Raw genomic sequence first — 24,137 nt, 5'->3', positions numbered from 1 at the left:
TCGAAAGCACATAAAAAATGTAACTAGAAAAATAGGGACCACCTTTGGTGGGAAGGTAACAGTGTTCCGTGCGCTTTCGGCGTTGAGTCATGCCAGCCACATGACCACGGAGAGGTCTTCAGACAGCCCTGGCTCTTCGGCTTTGAAACAGACATGAGCACCACCCACTAGAGTTGGGAATGACTAGCACATATGTGCGAGGGGAACCTTTACCTTTAAACTTTCTAACCAATGCTCACATTTGTCAAGCTTAAACTCTGTCTCAAAAGGCAATTTGATTCTTTTCCCTCATTTTTTCCATTCTTCTTCATTAGATGGGCTGCAAGAAAGCAGAGAAGTTTGACTACGTGAGTGTGATCTTCATTTCCCTGCCGGAAAACTCCACAGTGTCTTTTCTCAGGGTTGGAGGAGAAATTGATTTTCTGGCAACGTGGGCTGATCGAGTCATTTATCTTGCAATGCAATCCTGCCACTTGATTTAGTCATTTGTTTAAAAATCTCCTGGAGTATTTCGCGATGAAGGGTGAAAAACATGCAGAACACAAGGGCATGCTTTCTAAATGACAAAGTGGCAAGCAGTATTTCTGATGGATTCAATTAGAACGGGGAAGCTGCGGCCTGCAGGAGCATTCAATTGTCCAGGATATCTTTTGCAACCCCAATTTTTTTTAATGTGCTTGTTTTTTTTCTTATTATTTTGAAGGATGGATGATAATCAACAAAATGGGTACTGAATGTTACATGAAATTAAAAATACTGCAGTTAGGCATACAAATAAATGACTATCATACAAATAAATGACTATCAACCGAAAAAGAAAGAAGGGTTACAGGAACACTGTAAAAATCCAGACTGAAACAAAAAAAGAGCTGGAACATAGAAGAGGACCCTTCCGGATGCAGTTTTTTTGTTTCTGTTCTAGGTGGTGGATTATTTGAAGAAGATGGCTGGAAACGAATACGTGGGATTCAGCAATACAACGTAAGCCACATGCGGGGGGGGCAGTTAGAGTGCCCAGCAGTATGTCAGGTTTCATCTGAATGATAGTTTTCCAAATGGAGTCATCCAGAGGCTATGCTCTACACGTGCTCTACATGGGGCAGCCCTTGAAGAGTATTTGGAGACTTCAGCTTGTCCAGAATGCAGCCGCGCAAGCGATCGTGGGTGTACCCCGGTTCACCCACGTAACACCTATCCTCCGCGAGCTGCACTGGCTGCCTACTGGTCTCCGGATACGCTTCAAGGCGCTAGTCATCACTTATAAAGCCCTTCATGGTATTGGACCTGGGTACTTGAGAGACCGCCTGCTGCCAATTACCGCCACTAGACCGATCAGATCCCACAGATTAGGCCTCCTCCGAATTCCATCCGCTGGCCAGTGTCGACTGGTGACTACTCGGAGGAGAGCCTTCTCTGTGGCTGCTCCGACCCTCTGGAACGAACTCCCCGTGGAGATTCGAACCCTCACCACCCTCCAGGCCTTCCGCAAGGCCCTTAAAACCTGGCTGTTCCGACAGGCCTGGGGCTAAAGAGCTGTTGCCCCCGTCTTGAATGGTATGACTGTTGTATGTTTTTTAATTATGCATGGTTATGCTTTGTTTTTTTTAATATTTTTTTGTCTGTATTCCCCTTCCCTGGTTGAATTGTGAGCCGCCCTGAGTCCCCTTTGGGGGAAAAGGGCGGCATATAAATGTAATAAACTGAACTGAACTGGGAGAAATGAGGATTTGTGCACATTTCTTTGCAGGTTTCAGTCAGAGAAAGAAATAGGAGATCGGAATTATGCCATTGGCTACTATCTCAAAGACAAAAAGGTAATGAGAGGGAAGGAGAGAGAGGAACCCTGGGCTTTCTAGTAGACCAGGATAAACGCAGTGTTGTTTGTTGAAAGAAACCCCTCACGCTGTGAAAGATCCACTTTGCCAAGATCCGACCCAACTTTATTCTCCTTGATTCCCTACTTGGCAGTGCTTTCCCTGTGGTGCAGACATGATGGCAGCTCTTGACTTGTATTTCCAGGTAAGTTGCTGTCAAGAGTTTTGGCAGCGTGACTATTATTATGAGATAAACCCAGGAGCAAAACAGAGTATACAGCACACAGAGCCTTTATACAGTTAATAGTAGTTTATATATACATATATACAAACATATACGTACATGGACATAAATTCCTTATCACTCAGATACAGACACAAGGAGAGAATGAGATACACATTAAGAGAAAGAATCGCCCTCTAATGGCTATGTATGTATGTATGTATGTATATGTGTATATATATATATATATTTAAAGTCACAACCCCTGGTATGCCCCAATAATTATGGGAGGAAGCTAACTGCTTCCATTCTCTGTCCATCGGCTCGTCACAAGAGACCATCCAGACAGAAAGCCCAATATTTTACTGTTGCCTTTGTTACATTTGTGTAGTATTTGTGCTGATAAATACTAGTCTCCCTTTATTTATTTATCAGCACAAATACTACATACATACATACATACATATATATACACACATATATATACATACATATATATATATATATATATATATATATATATATATATATATATATATATATATACACAGATATATTTCAGATTACAACCTTACATCAGCTGGCAGCTATTAAATCCTCATTACCTGACAGTTGCATTTTGAACTGCATCTGAGCTGGTGTATTGGGCCCAAAACAATCCTTTTGAGTTTGAGGGAGGCAAAAAAAAAAAAAAAACATTTCAGGGTGAATCTTTGTTTTTTTAGTAAATATTACAGGGTTGGATGAATAGGTTTTCCAAACCTATTCCTCTAGATCAGAGGTGGAGAACTATGGCCGTTTTGTGACTTGTGGACTTCAACTCCCAAGTACACAAGTCATAAAGAGGCCATGGTTCCCCGCTCCTGCTCTAGATTAATATCCCACAGGCCAGTGTCTAATCCCCATCATCCCCATTTAGCAGATTCTTGGCACTGACAATTTACACTTATGCATATGACAGGTATCAGGTCAAAAAGGTTGATTTTGGATATTTGGCCAGAACCTTATTGTCAGGGTTCCAACCAATGCCCTAATTAAAACATGAATCTCAAGCTGAGGTTCAAAAGAAATCCAGTTATTTATTAGGAGCATCATGTCGGCACAATCCAAGTGAAGCCAACTCTGACCTCACTTAATTCACGCCTTGGCTCTGACCCTGATTCCCCCTCTCCACAAGGTGTGTCATCAGTTATATTCCCCAATGAAGCAATTTTGCATGTTGTAAAAGTCACTCCCTCCGGCCACTGTGGATCTCCGTGGAGATGGCCTTGACATTTGCTGTCTGGAATGTGCTTTATTTTGACTGAGGTGCAAACTCCTCAATACAGCTGTGAGGCTCAATTCCTCATCCCCCTGCCTATGGCAACTCAAGAGTAGGTCGGGAAGGCTTCGCAAGTTGCCACATTCTTTGTTCAATTGCATATTACTTTTTCACTTGGAAAGAGACCTTCACATAATCAGAATTCTCATATGTAATCCTTCATTTTTCACAAAATATTATATCAGGTGTTTTCTCTGTGTTAAATTTGTGTATAGACCCTGAATTTTCACCCCAAGCATTGGTTAGGAATGATTTCTGGGCTTCTTGCTAAGGTGTTATTAAAATTAATTTCTCATTTTCTTTTTTTAAAAAACCCTTTTTTCCCTCTTATGAAGTTGTGTTCTGTTGAAGTGACTTGTGAGTCTGGAAGTGTCATGGCAGCCACACTTGCCAATGGTGGTATCTGCCCTATCACAGGCGAGTGTGTCCTCAGTGATGAAGCCATCCGCAACACCCTTAGCCTCATGCATTCTTGTGGCATGTACGACTTCTCCGGGCAGTTTGCCTTCCATGTAAGTTTTTGCTCTGTTTTGGGTGGGGTTGGAAGAAGACACAGGAGTGAGCATCCAGAAAGAGGATAGGACTATTTTCATGTGAGACAAGGTGGTGCAGTAGTTAGAATGCAGTACTGCAGGCTACTTCAGTTGACTGCAATTTGGCAGTTCAAATCTCACCAGGCTCAAGGTTGACTCAGCCTTCCATCCTTCCGGGGTGGGTAAAATGAGGACCCAGATTGTCGGGGGCAATATGCTGACTCTCTAAACCTGCTTAGAGTGGGCTGTAAAAGCACTATGAAGCTGTATATAAGTCTAAAGTGCTATTGATATGACAGCTGATCTCAGTGGCAATTCTCTCCAAAAGGCTGTTCCTAGCCATTGAAACGGTCAGATGAATAAGGTGCTACTGAGCATCACATGATCAAAGAAATATCATATGTAGATGGAAATGTAGATGGAAATGAAGAGGAAACAACACTTTTGAAAGTTCCTATACTATGCTGAGGCCTATGCCATGGCTTGACTCATTTAACAAAGTGGAGGTAGACCATTTTGCAACCATTCATGTAGTGACTGTTCAAAGTTACAACAGCACTGAAAAAAGTGACTTATGACTTAATGTTTTTTACACTTATGACCATTGCAGCAAGCCCATGGTTAAGTGATTAAAATTCACATGCTTGGTACCTGGTTCATATTTATGATGATTTCAGTGTCCCTCAATCATGTCATCGCCTTTTGAGACCTTCTGACAAGCAAACTTAATGGGAAGCCAGATTCACTTAACAACCGTGTTGCTAACTGAACAACTGCAGTGGTTCACTTAACAACTGGGGGAAGAAAAGTTGTAAAATGGGGCAAAACTGACTTAACAGCTGTCTCGCTTAGCAGCAGAAATTTGGGACTCATTGCAATCGTAAGTTGCCTGGGTTCAAATGACATAGTCCCCTAAAGCCAAATATGCCACATGATATCATAGTATGAGGTGTGAACTAGATCTGGGAAGGTTGTACCAGCTGCCTGATACTCCATTTGCCTCCCACAAGTATTCAAGATAATCCGGAGATGGTACAATTTTGTCTAGAGAGGCTTATGTCCATGCTGGAGACTTGTGGTTCAGCAGTGGGGAAGTGACTTTGCTGCTGAAGCTGAATGTGCTGAAGCCTAAGATGCTGTAGGATACTTCTTGGCTTGTGTTGACAGCTGACATTCTTTGGAAAAATATAGGGCAATTTATTTATACAATGCAATCTCCTCTCTTGGGCACTTGTTCCTTGATACACATGTTGCACAGAGCCCTCTCTATGGGCACACTTGCCGTTGCCCCAGCCCAGCTCCACCATGCATGTGCGCATGCCTACCACAAGCCAGCTGATCTTCTGGTGGCCGCACATATGTGGGAGGGCGGGGTGCATGTGTGGGGACATGTTCGCATTGCATTTTGGGGGGTTGCACACATGTGATTTTGCACCTGGAAAGCCTCCTGCACCAACCTAGAAGCCAAAAATGGGTGGGGGGGCACATGCACAGGGATGCACGCACATGTGCAGGGGGTGGGGCACATGTGCAGGGGCAGGATGCATGCGTGGGACAGGATGCATGCATGGGGAGCAAGGTGCATGCACAGGGGGCGCTTGCATTGCATTTTGGAGTTTCATGCATGCACGCATTTGTGTGCACGGACACGCGGTTTGGGCTCTGCAGTTAGCCATCACTGTTTGTAGCATCTATTCACTCTCTTCAGTCGTCCTGGCATGGTGCTTTGCAAAGGAGGGGCAACCAGAAATGCACCATTCTTAAAAATGGGTGTGTGTGTGTATCAGACCAGAATTGTGGTTACAGTACTTGTATACACATTCACTTCTGCTTTCCGAAATGCTTCTCTCTAGTGCTATTTCCCTGCTTTATCTGCATGGTAATAGCCACCACTTTCATTTCCCCAGCCCAGCATGAAATGTAATTCTGCACCAGGCAAAGCCCAATTTACACCTGCAAAGAGCTTCCAGAATTAATAACACAACCGGAATATACTGCAAATTGGGTATCTGCTTTGCCATTTACAGCGATCAACTTTAACTCTTTGTCCCTCAATTGTACTTACTTGGTTTAATGCTGAATAGGAGGAAGAGCTTTGAGATACTTAAAATGTGGCTTGTTGTATCCTTCATGTAATCTCTTTCTCATTACCAGGTTGGCCTTCCTGCCAAATCTGCAGTCTCTGGGGCTATCCTGCTGGTGGTGCCCAATGTTATGGGAGTGATGTGTCTATCGCCCCCTCTGGATAAAGCTGGCAACAGCACGAGAGGAATTGGGTTTTGTCAGGTAAGTTTCATGAAACTACAGACGTGACAGAAGGAGCCTTTTTAAAAGAGCCTGTGAGAACCATGGATGGAAAAGTGACAGAACAGGGTTGATGGGTGGGCAGAGGTTTTGTGCAAGCCACTCTCCCAATCTCTGTTTCTTATGAGTAACACTGTGATAAAGATAGAAATGAAAAATACTCTCCATATTAAAGAAAGGGTAACTGGGGGGAAAATGACAACATACCGTATTTTTCGGAGTATAAGACGTGCCTTTTCCCCGCCTAAAAGAGCATGGAAATGTTATTGCATCTTATACACTGAATACAGCTATTTTTGGCCTTCCGAAGCCCCATCCCTGCATCCCATTTTGCAAAAAATGGGCTGTTTTTCGCAAAAGAAATGAGCTGTTTTCCCTTCCTCCAGCCCCCAGAAGCACTCTGCAGGCTTCAACAGGACTGGGGGAAGGCAAAAATGCCCCCGTTTTTGCAAATAATGGCCCATTTTCTGCCCATTTTTCACAAAAACAGAGGCATTTTAGCCTTCCCCCAGCCCTGCTGAAGCCTGCAGAGTGCTCTTGGGGGCCAGGGAAGGACAAAAACTTTTTTTCGTACATATCTCTTTGAAATCTTGGTGCGTCTTATACACCGGTGCATGTTATAGTCCAAAAAATATGGTAACAGATGTGCTTCTGGTATTTATGGGCTATATTTTATGTCATAACCCTGAAAACAAATCAGAATGAACACCTACAAGAAAGTACAAATAGTTTTACCATGAAGCACTTGAACAGCTGAAGGCCCCCCACTTTTTATGCCAAATTTTGAAATTCTTGATTATATTGGTATTGATAATCAAGTTGATGTTGATTCTTAGTAATTACATAATAAAAGTTCTCAAAGATGATCTGTCCCCCAACATGGCTCTTCAGGTTTTCCAGTGATGCATTTCATGGCTGCTGAAATCAAATCCATCAGCCTTGCTATTGGTTGTCTTTTCTTTTTCTTTTTTCTTTTCTTTGCCTTTTTCCAGCATCCTGGATTTCTCAAGGGGCTAAGTCTTTGCATAATAAATCTAAAACATGATAATCTGAGTCTCAGATAAGAATTCTGAATTGATTTGTCCTTTGATCCATTTGTTGGTGGTTATCCATGTATTCTCAAGAAGCTTCTCTAACACCTATATTCAAAAGTGTCAATACTCTATCCTGCCTCCCCAGAGTTTGACTTTTGCTTCTCTAGCCTGTCCTAGGGAAAAGAATATCATGCATGAGTCTGATATTTATAGGTAGCCACATTGTTGTATCTTTTTAAAGGCTTTAATTTCTCTTCTATCAAATGCTAGTTTGTGACTTATTTCTTGATTGCTAGACAGTCAGTCCTAAAAGCCAGAAGCTACCTGTCTTCAGTTAGTATGAAGGTTGGCTGCTGTACTTTTTAATAGTTTACACATAGTTAATCCAATTTTCTAGATACTCCTTGTGGTTTATTGTCAACCACCAGAGCAGGGTCATCAGCATCGTGCAGTTTATTGAGGTTTTTTCCTTTAACTTTTAAAACCATTCTCATTTTCTTCCAATCCAGCCTCCTGTACTGTTGTTGTTAGTTGCAAAGTCGTGTCCAACCCATCGCAACCCCATGGACAATGTTCCTCCAGGCCTTCCTGTCCTCTACCATCATCTGGAGTCCATTTAAGCTCACCCTGACTGCTTCGGTGACTCCATCCAGCCACTTCATTCTTTGTCATCCCCTTCTTTTTTTGCCCTCAACCTTTCCTAGCATTAGGCTCTTCTCCAGTGAGGTGGCCAAAGTATTTGAGTTTCATCTTCAGGATCTGGCCTTCTAAAGGGCAGTCAGGGTTCATCTCCTCTAGGACTGACGGACAATGTCCTTTACTGTACATTAAGTATATTACAGGGTGAATACGAAGAAGAGAATCTATAGCCTTGTTCCATTTCTGTATCAATCTGGAGCCAGTTTGTTTTGCCATGTTCTGTCAGGATTGTGGCTTTCTATCTCGTATATACATTTCACATGAGGTTATGGATGATTTGGGATTCCATTTTCCTAAGGATAGTACTTAGGAAAATAATTTAAATCGATTTTTGGCAGTCAATGAAGCATGAACTAAAAACCAGTTTGGTCTGCTGGTTAAGGTATCAGGATGGAAATCAGGAGATTGTGAGTTCTAGTCCTGCCTTAGGCTGGGTTGTGAGGAAAATAGGGGGAAGAAGGAGTATTAGCTATGTTCACTTCCTTGAATAATTTATTTAAAAAATAAAAAGTAGCATATAAATAAAAATAAAATAAATAGATTCTTTCTGATGTTCTTTGGATGTTTAGATTTTCCAGCATGACTCAGCAGGATTGCCTCTTGATTCTCAGCTTTTTCTAAAATGAACTTGAACATCTGGTATTTCCCTTTTCACACGGGGCTCCAATCTGCATTGAATGATCCTGAGCATTATTATTTGACATATGGAGTAAAGGATACTGGGCAATTGTTTGCACATTTTATTAAGTCTTATTTCTTTGATATTGGTACTAGAAGACTGACTCTATCGGCTAGGGTCTCATACTTCAGATCTGCTGGTTTGGTTTGGTTAGAGCCAAACTAGAACTGATGGTTTTTCTCTGTTGTTGGCCACATATCTGTAGCTATTTCATCAATTCCTATTCTCTTTGAACTTGGTAATGACCAGAGCGCTTATCTGACTTCATCTTCTAATGTAGAGATTTTTGTAAGTAGGGAATATCTTCTAACGGAATGATTCTTAAACCGATTAACCTAATTACCCCCTTTTCCTGGTCTCAAATGTCATTACCCTCACACACTACACACAAACATACACACAAAAATCCCCAGATTGTTGTTTTACATAAGCATTTTGCAGCAGGAGTTTCAAACTGGAACATCAAGTCATTAACAAGCAACTACAAATTGTTTCATTACTCCCAGGATATGTTCAAATTAGCCTCTTGGAGGAAAATGCCCAGAGTTTAAGAACCACTGTTCTGTGGCATCTTGGATGCTGCTGTTGCTTCCATCTTCTTTGAACCAATTACTAGAAAGCATTACAGTTTATTTTATAACTTTTCATTTCATTCCTTACTGATGCTTATTCTTGTCTTTTGACTGTTATTGCTTCAGGAATTGGTGTCCCTCTTCAATTTTCACAACTATGACAACTTGCTGCATTGCACCCGCAAGATGGACCCACGCCGTGAAGGAGATGAAGTTAGGGTAAGAAACCAAGGGCCCTTGTATTGGAAAGATACTACAGATTTAAGTGGACTAGAATGGGAGAGAAACTCAGAGGACTTAAGACGGTTAGAATAGCAGAGGTAAGTGAATGGCCCAGGGCTTAAGATGCACAAAAACAATATTTTATCAAGAAACTGATACACCTGAAGTCCTAGAGAGCACAGAATAGGAATTGCTCTGAGCCGTGGTGGCGCAATGGTTAGAAGGCAGTACTGCAAGCTATTTCTGCTGACTGTCAGCCGTTCAATTCCCACCGGCTCAAGGTTGACTCAACCCTCCATCCTTCCGAGGTCGGTAAAATGAGGACTCAGATTGTTGGGAGCAATATGCTGATTCTGTACACCGCTTAGAGAGGGTTGGAAAGCACTGTGAAGCGGTATATAAGTCTAAGTGCTATTGCTATTGCCAATCTAGAGGGGTGAGGCTCTCCGTTCAGGAAAACAATACAGATATTAAAAACATGGGATATCTTTGCCTTCTTGGTTTCAAGAATTAATTCATCCATCCATTCAATATGACCACCCACTCTGGATCTTATGTAGCTCTGATTTGCAACCTTTACTGTGCTCTTGCTGCTACAAATACGCTGAAGAAGTGGATGTGCAGGGATGCCTTTCCTGTTTGAGTTGCTCAAACAGTTGGTCATGGTGTATAAGAAAACAGTGAGGAAACAAAACCAGCTCTGCCTGCAATGAAGATGTTTTCCTCCATTCTAGTCAACTGGGAGCTTCTTTTAGCTGTATTCTAACCCAGTTGTGGAAGAATTTTGTTTTGGGATATATATTCAGAATATTTCATTATGAGAAATTTTAAAAGCCTCCAAAATCATGAAGATGAGTTATTGTAAGCCAGATGCACTCAATATACATTATTTTTCAGAACAAGACTGTTGTGAATCTGCTGTTTGCTGCTCACAGTGGAGATATCTCTGCTCTTCGGAGGTATGACTTTACTTATCCAGGTGCTGAAGAGAGATCTTGAATATAAGTGAAATAAGTGTAATTTCCTTCCATGACCTTTACCTCTGTCCTCTTGGCTTTCTTCTAGGTTTGCCCTATCAGCTATGGACATGGAACAGAAAGACTATGACTCTCGAACAGCCTTGCATGTTGCTGCAGCTGAAGGTATCATGTTCGGGATGCAAACCTGCCATGATTTCTAGGCCCCTGCTCTATATCCACATTTGCACTTGCAGGCTTGCATCGTTTAAACCAGGGGTCCCCAACCCCCTGGTCTTTGGACTGGCACCCAGGCTGCGGCATGCCAGAAACCGCAAACAAGTGAAGCCCATCTGTGGGATGCAGGCAGTATGCGAAAGCACACCCACTCTGGTCCATGGAAAAAGCTCTCTCCACAGAACCGGTCCCTGGCGCCCAAAAGGTTGGGGGCCACTGGTTTTAACATCTACCAGACTTTTTGTAATAGGTGCTTCACTGGGGCTCATCTCTAACAAAAATGGGGAAGGGGGTTTGTAAAGGAAAGGCAATGCTCTCATTCATATAAGTTCAATGTAATATTGATCCATCACCATTAGTCAGTGTGCACTTTAAAATAAGCCATCATAAAAAAAAATGATGTATTGGATCTGAGGGAAGATTCTGTATAAAAAGTATCAGTAAAAAGATGAAAAGTATTTAGCATGCAGTAAATACAATACTGTCATAAATCTATACATTTGTGAATTTTCCCACATTTAGAAATGTAGGAAAATCCAAAGCAATTTCAGGTGTAAAGATGGGAAATTCTATGTTTCCCCAGGCATTTATTATGGAATTATTTTTCCTTAAATGGGTGTCATCTTGGTATCTCTTCCATCTTTTCTCCTACCACCAAACAAAACAAAGAAAAGTGAACTGTTCAGTGTCATATGACTAAGCCTCCTAGAAGCTCAATCCTTATTCCTCCAACTGCAAATTGTACTCAGGTCTGCAAGATTTAGGTTAAGCAAACTTAGATACTATATATTTCTGTCTCCAGGCTAGAGAAATTTTCCCCAAGCATTGATATACCGGCAATCCTTGAGTTACAACAGTTCATTTAGTGACTGTTCAAAGTTACGATGACATTGAATCATTTTTCAATTACGACTGTTGCAGCATCCTCATGATCATGTGATCAAAATTCAGATGTTTGGCAACTGGTTCATATTTACGACTGTTGCTGTGTCCCCGAGGTCACACAGTCCGCTTTTGCGACTTTCTCACATGCAAGTGAATGGGGAAGCCAGGTCCATTTAACAACCGGATTACTAACTTATCCACTGCAGTGGTTCACTTAACAACTGTGGCAAGAAAAGTCGTAAAATCGGGCAGAATTCACTTAGCAAACGTTTTGCTTAACAACAGAAATTTGGGGCTCAATTGTGGTCGTAAGTTGAAGACTTCCTGTATTAAATGGAGGTTTCTTTTAAAGAGTTTTAAAAATAAAGATGTAAATAAATAATGCGGTCTCAGCTCCAAAATTAAAAAAAAGAATAACTCTTACAGCAAGCATGGGACCTCTAAACGTTCCTGGAGATTCTCAGTCATCCAGGTTAAGGTTGTCCAAAAGGTGCTTTTTTCAAGAGGCAACTGGACTTTCTGGTTTTATCTTTGAAGACGTTTTGCTTGTCATCCAAGAAGCTTCTTCAGCTCTGACCTGACTTTTCCTAGAGCTGGAGGAGCTTCAAAGAAAAACCAGAAAGTCCAGTTGCCTCTTGAAGTAAAGCACCTTTGGGACACGGGACCTCTAATTGCACAATCGGAATAATTTCCCCAAAGTACATTTCCTAAGAGATGGTGTAAGCATTCTGAGCAACATATATGTATCAGAAGAACTCTTGATTTGTCAATTCTCCTGATCTGTGTTGCTGAACGCCAAGAGAGTCTTTAGAAATCTGCAGCCTGCAATGAGAGCTTACATAGCTGAACAGAACACGAACTTTCCCATCCTTGAAATGTCTGCTGTGGCTTTCTTGGTAGCCCCCATTCTGCAGTCCTACACCTTGAAGAATTCTGTAGACATGTAGGTTATATGTCACATGATGGGAGTGGTTCAAAAGCTCATCTTTGGAAAAAGAGAGGAAGAGCCTCTTTTTAAATTGTTCCACTTCTATGATTCTCCCCAGGACATCTGGAGGTTGTGAAGTTTCTGACTGAGGCCTGCAGAGTCAATCCTTTTGTCAAGGACAGGTGAGGAACAAACGGGCAGATTCAAGATCTTGTTTTTTATTTACAGAATTATAAAATCTTAGAGCCAGCTTCTCCTTATGCTAAAGACAGGGAATGTCAAGCATGCCTCCTTCAATATCCAAGAAAGGAAAGCCTCAAATCCATTTTAATAGAGATAAAGTACTTTTACTAGATATGAAATGAAAACAGCAAAGGAAAGCAAGATCTGAGCCAGAAAGGTGGGAACATATACATATCAAACATTTACCCAGCACCCTCCCCCCAATTCCCCAACCCATTGTCCAATCTGCAACTCCCTTGGGTGTCATGTGGGGTGCATCTTCAAACAGCCTCATCAAGTTGGTATGCGAAACGGTTGGCCTTGGCCAAACATCAGCCACCAGCATGTGCAGAAGATGGTGGGAACAAGACTCCTCCAGTACAATATAATTCCCTTCCCCAACATTATGAAACACCACCACCACCCGTTCCTATGGCAGCCGATAGCAAGCAAGCGTAGTAAGGCAGCCGTAAGCAACTAACCAAAACAGAGGCTGACAGGGACCTTATTCAGCATAAGGAACTGTTTCCACCAGCAGCTGCCTATATACATTTCCCCTTTCTCTGTCTAGAACTCCTTGATCAGGTCAGTTTCATGTTGTTGTTATTCAAGAAGTTTGCATACTCATAACTTGTTTTAGGACTGGTTGGCCTCAGTTGGAACAGAACTGTGAACAAAATAAAGTTTAGTCTGATGCAATGTGACTATCATGACATCTGTGCAAACCTAAAGGCCTCAACTGTAATTTAGCTTCTTCTCACCAAGGAGAGGATTCAACCTAGAAACAAGGAGGAACTTTCTGACAGTGAGAACAATCAACCAATGGAACAGCTTCCCTTTGGAAATTGTGGGAGCTTCATCACTTGAGACTTTCAAGAAGAGATTGGATTGCCATTTGTCAGAAATTGTGTAGGATCTCCTGCTTGTAGGGGGATTAGACTAGATGACCTACAAGGTCCCCTCCAACTCTGTTAATCTGTTAAAATCCCTTTCTTTGTGAAAAAGGATGCATTACAGTTGATGATCCAGAATCATCTAATCCAGAATAATTCAGAATTGGATGTTGACAAGTCTCTATTATATTTTTCCCTGCTACATACTTCCATAACAGTACTAAAACTGTCAGATTCCTTGTGTCAATAAAGTGTGCCATAACTTTGGGGAAATGTTATCACCTGATGTATCAACATGCTTTTGGGAGAAAGATTCATTGATTCGTTGATGGCCTAAGAACTTAGTCTCCTTCCTAGTGCATACAATATGATTTGATACTCCAGAAACATAAAGCCCTACTTGTTTTAATAGTAATCTTTATTTTGTAACGTAGTACAAATCTAGTAATCTTTATAACGTAGTGGTTTGGGGGGGATATGAATTGTCCTAGTTTTAAGCCAATATGGAATCTGATCCACAAATACTTACTTTGGATCTGTGTCAGGGTTCCAAGTTATAATTCCATATCAAGCAAAACTCCAAGGCAGGTAGATTTCTCAAACAATAGTTTATTGGAAATATATTGGCACAGATCTGGTGAAAACCGACTCTGAAGACTTCCACGGTTTTCACCTAATTAAAAATAAAAGTTTTCCCACTTTCTCAAAACAATCAGTCACATGGTCCACTTATGGTGTGGTCTGGCTGCCGGGTGACATCACTCCGCCTTCCTCCGACCAGGTCTGAGAATGTCCTTGGTTCCCAAAAGAAAATATTTTGTTTTGGCTACAGAATCCCAGAATCCCAACTATCTCAAATCCCCTATCCCTATCCCTCAGCTCCAGTGTGATACTGAAGCTGTCAAAAATGGCTTCGGTCAGGTCAGTTTCAGGGTTGACAATCTGCTTAGTTGAGAAAGAGGGGATACAAGCTTTCGGTTGTTCCTCAGCACCTGAAACAGTCTTCTCCATTCTGGCATCTTCAGCATATGTTAGGAACATAGTTCCCAGGGTTTTTAATGATTATGGCCTTTGTTAGAAATTACAAGAGTTATACCCTCAACCCATTAGAGGCCATCAGGCTGAGAAAAGCTGCTTTCATTAGACATTGATTACAGTATACAAATCTTCATAGTGTTGCCTTCTTTGCAGATGGGGAAACATTGCCTTGGATGATGCCATCCAGTTTCACCACCTGGAAGTGGTGAAGTTGCTCAAGGATTATCAAGAAAGCTACATATTGGGTTCCAGACAGGTCAAGGAGGCAGCTGAGGATCTCTCCAAGGAGAATTTGGAAAGTATGGTGTGAGAATGGTAGTTTCTACAATTGCTTTATTAGCCCTGCTAAGGACTTGAACAAGAAGATAGACAAATAGAGAGAGACAGAGAGAAACGACATCCTCCTCATTCCAAACTACTCCATCCAGTTGAGCAAGGCGGAGTTGTATTTTTCCATAACTGTCATGTACAAGAGACTCTCTCTGGTGAACCTTGTATGAAAGTTCAGTACTCCCCTTTGACAATAAAATCCCCAGGAACTGAGTTAGCAACTTTTGGTGAGAAACTAATTTTAGGTGCAGAAAAAGGAGAAAAAGAATGCTCAACTCCCATTTTGGGTTGCCTGATAAAATTCAAAGTAAGCTATCACTATAAATGCTGAACACATTTAAGGAAAAAGTATTCAATTCCGACCTTCAATTTTGTAACTTAATGAAACCTCCACATTGATTATTTTCAATTCCTCCACCATGAATCCATTCTCTCCCTTGTCCAACCATTCCCCCAATAGCTATTTAAGCAAGAAGGGAAAACATACTGGTCTCTATAATGTTTTTAAGGATTTCTGACTTTTGTCTGTCCCCACCTTCAAAAATAGTCAGCCATTTCTGTTATTACAGCTTACATTCCCTTTCCTACACACAGAGGCTGCAGAGCTATCTCATCATGCAGTTATGCCACTGGAAGGTGTGGAGATATAACTGTTGCTTTTTAGGGAATTGATTTTCACTTTTAAAAATCAATTTGAAATTTAGTGCATCTATTCTGCTTCTTGTTTCCATTAAAAAAAATGTATCATGTCAAATTTGGATTGTGTGATTTGATAGACTGACCGATTGAACATTTTCATCAACATGTTACATGTACAATCACAACATGACTTCTATGATACTTGCAGCCACTCACAAACCTCCATTTTCAGAAAGCCAAATTCAAGAAGCTAAAAATAATTTACACAAGCACCAGAATGGAAAGCAAAAATGGGGAAATAGCTTTTCTACTTTTATCTACACCGTTGCGCTCTCATATTCTGGTTCACTACTTCAAACACTTGTTCACCCACCAATCAGTCATTTCTCTCCTCCTCTCCAAAAAATTAATCACAGGTATGGGGAAAGATACTTTCAGGTCCAGCCACTACCCCCATATATAGCAAACTACTGCCCGATCTTAAGCACATTCATTACCACACAGGAAATAAGTCCCCTTTGAGGGCTAATATGTGCAATCTTGCAATGTCCTTCTAACGTGGCATAAGACATTCCATCAGCTGCTTGAAGTGGCACTATCATTTTCCCTTCACCTCTCTTTTCAGCACCTGCAATAAAAGTGTTCAGCTATTTTGGAATAGAATGGCAAAATACCCATCAAAAATCAGTCATTGTGGAACAGAAAAAATAGAAATCTTGAAGGAGTACAATGCTATGTTTCAATGTTGCTGCCAACAAGATTGGTAGGCTACTTTATTCCTCTAGATTTTTTAACTACTGTGTGCATTTTTATCACAAGATTTCCAAGCAGTGGATATTTGCAATCAGAAGTCCAGATAAAATATTTTGTTTTAGATGCTTTTATTTTTACGCAGCATACAGAACTGCTCTTGCTACATCCAACATCAAGAAAAACAAAACACTGCTTAAATATTTGTTGATTTCAGCTAATTTTAATTATGGTGACTATAATAAACTGTAGCAAATTCTTTATCTTTCCTTTTTGATGAATATATGTAACTGCAGATGTATATTGGGACGATTCTTGTTCTTTCAACCAATCTAACAAAGGATAATCGGGGGCTGGTATTAATAAAGTAATTCCTACAATATTAATCTGTATACTGTATTGTTTATGAATTCAGGAGAGTTGGATTTTCACTGGTCATAAGATGCTATCTGCTTAGTTCTAAGCTTATTTTGTCCTCCAACCCCACCAGCAGGAGGCAATAGATCCTTTGTGTTAAAAACCATTGTTCTTATCAAAATGGAAATGTCCTTCAAATATCTGAAAGCTTGAGCAAATATTTCTAACAAGAAAAGGAAATCTTACATAATTAAAAGACATAAAGTGGTCCTTCTATAGTCAGATTGATATATCGCTTGCTTGATGCAGAGGGGTTAGAGGAACAATCCAAACATATTCACAGAGATGCTCCAGAGCTTTCCTGATGGAGGCCATTGACAGGAACAGAATTTGTAGAGGTCTTGAAAACCATCTACCCTTACTCTTTGTGGGAATGACCTTAGCTGGCTGTTTGGTTTTCCTGAGGCAGAACAATTTCTGGAATGGTTCTGCAACACAGCGGGAGAAGGGAATGTCCTGACTCCTACAGAACTAAAGGCCTATGAGGTAAGGTATCAAATGGTGCAATTGATCACATAAAAAATTGCTGCCTTAAAAAAGCTCATTTTTTAAAGCAACCCTTTTCTGACAAAACCAAAATAGCAGTGCAAGATAAATATGGCACAAGTAAAGGGTGGCAAATCTTACTCACAAAAGGCAAGGAAACAGAAAAAAAAATCTCAGTGTCAACACTCTTGAATAGATTTCAACTTTGCTTGAGCTTCTCGGGTACATCCAGGCCTGAGTGGGTGAGCAATTCACCATCCCAGAGGGCAAAAGCAGGCACCACGGGACCTCGGAACTCTGGCGACTTATTGTGGATAAACATGTGTTGTCGTATATCTATCAAGCTGAATCTTTTGCGGTCATAGTCCAAGAATAGGCCGACTCTTTCTGGTTGGCCAATGTTAGTGATTGGAGTGGTTTCATTAGCAAACATGGCATACCAGCAGTGATTCCCATAGGCAAAGACCCAGGAATTGTCATCCATTCCTATGCAGACTTCCCGGGAGATGTCCACATCTGCCACCCCAATGCGGAACTGTTGGGATCGTTTCACAGTCACTTCCCAGTAATGGCAGCCACTGGAGATGGTGGTGTCACCCAAAACTACAGCCCAGTCTCTGAAGCGTTCAGGGTTTCGGGGCACTCTGGTGGGGTCAATCCCCAGCATGCGATAGAGGACCCCAGTGTCCTTTTTGAATAAATCCAAGCTGCTGTGGGCTGTTTTCTCATCTAATTTGAAACTGATCTCTGAAATAAGAAAAAATATGTATAAGGACCAAACTTTTGCCTTACCTTTATATGTGACTCCTTTGTTCTTAAGAATTGTTTTCCTAACTAGATAAACAATATGCCAACATTTCTATTAATCATTCAAATAATATTATATTTTGGCTAACTACCATATTTTTCGGAGTATAAAACGCACCAGAGTATAAGAGTATAAGATTTTGAAGAGGCAAATTAAAAAAAAAGTTTTTGCACTCTGCAGACCTTCCAAATACAGCCCGTTTTTCGCAAAAACATGCCCAGTTTTTTTCTTTTAAAAAAAAGGGCATGAATAGCCTTTAGGAGGCTCCTGGGGCCTGAGGGGGCAAAATTGAGCAAACAACGGCCCATTTTTCACTCATTTCTGCCTTCCCCAGCTCCTAGGAGCACTCTGGAAGGCTCCTAAAGGTTATGCATGGCCATTTTCCTGAAGGGGACGGAGTTTTGGGAGGCAAAAAATGCTGTATTCAGTGTAAAAGAGGCACCCAGATTTTCACCCTCTTTTTTGACAGAAAAAGGTGTGTCTTATATTCTGAAAAATATGGTAGCCTTTCCAATCTGGTATCCTCCAGAGGCTTTGAGAACACCCTGAATTCTCAACTAACATAGCCAAAGGCCAAGAGTTCTAGGAGTTTCAGTTCAAAGAATCAGGAAGGTATGAGACCATGATGATTAGTTTAACAAATGCATCTCTTTCATTCAATTAAATATACTTAGCGGGTTGAGCTAAGCTTGCATCAGTTTGCAGTTATAGTTCAAAAATATTTTTCCTTAAAATTACGCAGCTGCACTTTACAACTACATTATTTCAGAAAAGGTTTGCTATAATATGTACATATGTAACCAACATTTAAAAAGATTTAATAATTACAATTATACTAAATATGTTTGAAAATGGCATCCAGCTAAATGGCAATACATTAATAGCAAACTTTACCAAAAACCTACCGGTATATCTCCCATAGAATTGATTCCCACAAGTGCTGCAATTGTTAATATATTAATTTGGAGGGAATTCAGTATTTTGGAGTGGAATGTCCATCTATGCTCAAGTCTTACATAAATAAATTTATAAAACTTGTATGCTGACTGACTCAACGATTCTTGACAGCTCACAATCCAACAAGTGAAATACAGAGCAGAGAAGTCTAACCAATGAAAATGTAGCAATATTGAGAAGCAATGGCAAGATGTTAATAATAACAGACATTTAATATTTAAAAAGAGTTATGACTACATCTCACTGGAATTTCACCTATCACCAAATAAAGAATTTTATTTAGTAAATCAATTTTTATGGATAGCCAATCTAATTTGGGGGGGGGGGAGGTGATGGTTTCCAGAAGCTATAATTTATTTGTAATCATTATTTTGATATATATCAATATAATATCAATCATATATAAAGATGGAATATTTTTTTTATTTCATGGATAAATAACCAGTCACTTGCAGAATAATAGTGTATAATACTATTAGTGGCCACCTGATTCCAGGACAATTTTTGAAGGCTATCCACTGTATGCTAATTGGGAATAGATCTGTCAATTGTTATTGATTCCAAAATTGTTTGTAGGCAAAAAGTGTTACTCATAGCAATGAGCTAGATTATAAAAAATACAATGGAGCAAAATTTAAACAAGTGAACCACTGGAAAAACAACAAAAACAAAAAAAAATTACCCTCATATAATGATTGTAAAGAACTATATGAAAATAGAAAGCTGTCAATTCAAATAAGAGTTTAGCATCAGAAAGCTTTTAAAAACATGTTAAATCTCACCCCAGTTTATTGCATATTTTTAATTAAATGCTTTAATATTCATACGGGCTCTCTAAACAAGCTTACTTGGAAACAATCTCAATGAAACTTAAGATGGTTATGGGTAGGTGCAGTTCACGCTGAGGAGTTGCACATTCACTTGAAAAATACACATTTTCCGAAACTAGAAAAAACTGCACTCTTTTCTCCTTTGCCTATTTAACCCCGGAGCGCTGCTAATAATCCCGCTACTAAAAGAAGTAAACTGATATCCGCCTCAACAAAAAATATTGTCGGGTCAAATCCTTTAATTTCCTTAAAATATCAGGGTTATAAAAGACTAGCAGAAAAAAACGTCCATGCATCCTCAACTTAAATCTTGCGTGTTACTTTAAACAGCAGCGTGACTGGAAAATTCAACAGAAAACGCTTTGGTTGAAGAGATTTTTACTACTGAATTTCTATAGCTCCCGAAGTAGTGAAGGACACAGAAGCACTTTAAAGGAATAAATCGGAGTGCCAAACACGTGGCCAAAGTCTTGAAGGAACGAAAGAAACCGTGGGAGTGTTGGCTGCAGCGTTAGCCGCTCGGTACGATCAGCCAGTTTTCTATTAGGCAAAGGACAAAATTTTCTACCTCTCCGGAACATCTGGCGGAATCCGAGACTGCACAAACCCCAGCCCTGACCTCTCACGCCTCTCAGGATGGGCGCCGCCATCTTGGAATTCATAAGTCACGTGAAACTAGCGGTCTGAAGCTAAATATAGGAGCCATCTTGGAGGCGGGCATAACTGAGCCAACCTATAGATGACAACCGCCATCTTGAAATTCAAAGGGCTAGAGTGTGGATACCGAACGCGTTTTAGGGGCCGCCATCTTATTTTAGGGCGCGGCATCTTCAGAAAGACATCCCGGCGGAGCCATTTTAATCTGAAAAGAAGCTGCTTTTCCAATGGACTATCTGGCATCACGTGCCTACATTGATTAAATGCTCGATGAATGGCTTGTAAAAGTAGGTCGATTTTCTCAGAGAGAGAGAGAGAAGAAAAAAGTTTATGCCCACTTCAATATATATCCTTTAATTTATATCCACAGTAGGTTAAAAATGTAAACGTTGGCCTTTTGTCACAATTTCATCAGACAAAACGATTAAAAATCTAAAAGGATAAGGAAAGAAGGAAGAACATGCTTCTAGGGTTTGGAAATACAGAGAGTCCTCAACTTATGGCTGCAACAGAGCCCAAAATTTATGTTATTAAGTGAGAAGTTTGTTAAGTGAGTTGTGCTTCATTTTTCTCGCCACATTTGTGAAGTGAATCACTGCAGTTCTTAAATTAGTAACACAATTATTAAGTCCATCTGGTTTCCCCATTCACTTTGCTTGTCAGAAGGTCCAGAAGGGGACCACATAACCCCAGGACTGTACAACGTCATAATTGTGAATCAGTTGTCAAGCTTCTGAATGTAAATCATGTGACTGGGGAGTCTTTATCAGTCATAAATGTGAAAAGTGGCCACAAGTCACTTATCAGTGCCATGGTAACTTCGAACAATCACTACGGTTGTAAGTTAAGTACTACCTGTATCAGAAAAAAATGATACTGTGTCTGAAAATCCAGCAGTTCTAGTAATATAATATCATAACAAATGTGAAAATCACGTTTATCTAAATGGGCTCAAGTTTTTTTTTTAAAAATCAGTATAAAGAATTATTAAACTTGGGAACCAAATATTGTACTATTGTAGTTGATCCTTGGCCTCATAGCCAAAATGTATTGTCCGATACCTCAATTTCCATCTTGTTAAGTTCATTTCCATCTTGTTAAGTTCATTAAGAAATTGAATGTCTGGAGGAAGGATCAGTGTTTGTTTTCCTAAAGCAAGATTTTAGCAAAATTATGTAATTCAAGTTTGGGGATGATTTTAAAATGGGCCAGTTGCGTCTCTCAGCCCAACTCACAGGGTTCTTGTTATGGGGAAAATAGGAGGAGAAATGTGTGTTGGATAAGGGAAAGGAAGGGAAGGGACTGAATTATACATATACTGGTGGACCCCAGCCCACATGAAGTAGTAGTGTGATGGAGCAAAGACTTCAGGTGTATTATAAAAAAATATTGGATTCCCAGAATTAATCATTCCTTTGCAAAGTGTGCTGGTTAGATGACCCTTAGAGTACTGAACACCATCTCTTAAAGAAGATATGGAGAAACTGGAGTGGATTCATATGAGAGCTGCCAAAATGATTTAGGCTCTGGTAAATCCAATCTTATAAGCCACTTTTAAAGGCCCTGAACATGTTTAGCTTGCCCAAGAGAAACCTAAGGGAAAATATTTAAAATATATTTATCTTTAAAATATCTAAAGGTGATCATATGCAAGAGAGAGGCAGGCTTTTTCTATGTTGAAATTGAAAGTAGGACAAGGAGCAACCTGCTGAAATTAAAAGAAAGGACACTCAGACTGAATATTAGAAGAAATTTCCTGATTAAACAATGAAACAATCTACTTCTGCAGTCCCCAACCTTTTTCGCAGCAGGGATCAGTTTCTGAAAAAGGCAATTTTTTCACAGATGAGTGGAGGGGGAAGCAGAGGGGGATTGTTTCACATGCTACCTAGACCCTGTGTATACTCCGATGCAGTTTTACTCACTTCTGCAGTCTGGTTCCTAACAGTACCAATCCGGCACTTGGAGGTTGGGGACTCCTGATCTACTGAGCACAGAACAGGGATCAACTCCCTTGTGGGTTTTTAAATACAACTGGATGGCATTTGTGAAGGATCACCTAGAATTCTGCATAGAGTAGAAAATTGGATTACATGACCTATAACAGTGATGGCTAACGTTTTTAGCACTGAGTGCCCAAAGCGCGCATGCACTTCACCAAAATTCAGTGCCCCCCGCTCTCATGCATGCACATGTGTCCATGGCCCTATGCAGGGAAGCAGGTACCTGTGCATGCACGCAATCCCTCACGTTTGTGCATCCCCCGTTCATGATCTCCGGCCCCCCACGCATGTGCAGCAGAGACCCGAAGAACGGCTGGCTGGCGGGAGGTACGCATGCATGTGTGGTGAGGCTGAGCTGGACAACAGCTTGTATGCCCAGAAAGAGGGCTCTGTGTGCTACCTCTGTCATGTGTGCCATAGGTTCGCCATCATGGACCTATAAAGTTCAACCCAACTCTAGGATTGTTGCGCTACGTCATATGAGAATCTGTAAGCCTTTTCTTTGTGCTATTTTTTCCCAAGATGAATTACTCCCCCAAGATGTTCATTTCTGTGAGGGTGGAAGGAAGTGACACTCTTGATGAAGAAATCTTTTAAAGAAAGGAATGGTAACTTTTGGCAGCCATAGAAAAAACTTCCTGGATTTCAGGGACTGGATTGTACTACAACTTTTTAACTGGTTTCTTGCTGAATCAACAACTAGAAATGTACAGCTTGCTCTTGCTTTGGCTAGCAGAACCAGTGTTAAATGAATTCAACAGCAATTTATTCCTTTTTCCCATGGGATGCATGCAAGAAGCAGTATTGTGTATGAAGAATAATTAATCCTGTCATCCTGGAAAGAAATAATTTGGTAAAGCAGAAGCTTCTTCTGGATAGATCTTTTAATATTCATTGTGCATACTCCATTATGATAATTTGACAAGGCACTGGAGATATATAACATAAAATCCTCCAGCCAACACCAGGGAGATACAAAGCCTGTGCTCATTACTGATAGATTTGCACAGCAATGGCTGGAGATTACTATAGGATGCAATAAATCATTAGTATGGAAATGACAAAACATTGTTAGTCCACATTTTTGCCCTTATGCAGAGATAATCCAAGCACAACAGCCCAAACAGAACCTCTATATCCGTGATGGTGAACCTATAGCATGAGTGCCAAAGGTGGCACACAGAGCCCTCTCTGTGTGCACATGCACCGTCGCCAGCTGCTCTTCTGGTTTCCAGTGCTTACATGCACGCAGGCCACTGGAGCGTCTGAAAATGCCCCAAAAAACCAGCCTGAAGTGGTCCAAAAAATGGCCTGAAAGAGCCCAAACGGCCTGAAAAACAGCCTGAAAATGTCCCCCAAAACAGCCCGAAAATACCCCCAAAAACGGCCCGAAAACACCCCCCAAAACAGCCAAAAACAGGAATGCATGCACCAGCCAGCTGGTCTTCAGGTTTCCAGTGCTTCAGTGTGCACGAACACCAGCTGGCCGCGTACCAGAAACCTGAAGTTCAGCTGGCTGGCACATGGATGCGCACTGGCCAGCTGGTCTTCTGGTTTCAGGCGCTCTGGCACACACGCATGCATGCATGTTCCTGTTTGGGCACTCGGTGCCCAAAAGGTTTGCCATCAGTGCTGTATATGCATAGTGTACTAGCGTATTATAGTTCTGAGATTCATGAATTTTCCTCCGATGTCTCTTG

At 40.8% G+C, this 24,137-nt stretch overlaps 2 protein-coding genes across 2 annotated transcripts in view; one reads left to right on the top strand and one right to left on the bottom strand.

Annotated features, from left to right (window-relative positions):
• GLS2 (glutaminase 2) overlaps positions 1-17,008 on the top strand; it is a 30,554-nt gene extending 13,546 nt beyond the window's left edge. The window contains exons 8-18 of the mRNA XM_032212091.1: positions 315-347; positions 923-981; positions 1,748-1,814; positions 1,969-2,019; positions 3,694-3,870; positions 6,046-6,177; positions 9,306-9,398; positions 10,299-10,360; positions 10,467-10,543; positions 12,526-12,589; positions 14,714-17,008. Coding sequence (XP_032067982.1) covers positions 315-347; positions 923-981; positions 1,748-1,814; positions 1,969-2,019; positions 3,694-3,870; positions 6,046-6,177; positions 9,306-9,398; positions 10,299-10,360; positions 10,467-10,543; positions 12,526-12,589; positions 14,714-14,870 — 972 coding nt within the window. The 3' untranslated portion in view covers positions 14,871-17,008. The remainder of the gene's footprint in view (positions 1-314; positions 348-922; positions 982-1,747; positions 1,815-1,968; positions 2,020-3,693; positions 3,871-6,045; positions 6,178-9,305; positions 9,399-10,298; positions 10,361-10,466; positions 10,544-12,525; positions 12,590-14,713) is intronic.
• On the bottom strand, positions 16,394-20,540 carry SPRYD4 (SPRY domain containing 4). The gene is made up of 2 exons (XM_032212090.1): positions 20,346-20,540; positions 16,394-17,929 (listed from the first exon to the last, which is right to left on the bottom strand). Exons 1-2 carry the CDS (start codon positions 20,437-20,439, stop codon positions 17,382-17,384), a joined length of 642 nt encoding a protein of 213 aa, XP_032067981.1. The 5' UTR covers positions 20,440-20,540; the 3' UTR covers positions 16,394-17,381.
• Between the last annotated feature and the right edge of the window lie 3,597 nt (positions 20,541-24,137).

The sequence above is a fragment of the Thamnophis elegans genome, chromosome 2 (genome assembly GCF_009769535.1).
Source record: "Thamnophis elegans isolate rThaEle1 chromosome 2, rThaEle1.pri, whole genome shotgun sequence".
Taxonomy (NCBI): Eukaryota; Metazoa; Chordata; class Lepidosauria; order Squamata; family Colubridae; genus Thamnophis; species Thamnophis elegans.
The sequence above is the reverse complement of the archived record's forward strand: the minus strand, read 5'-3'. Positions and strand labels throughout refer to the sequence as shown.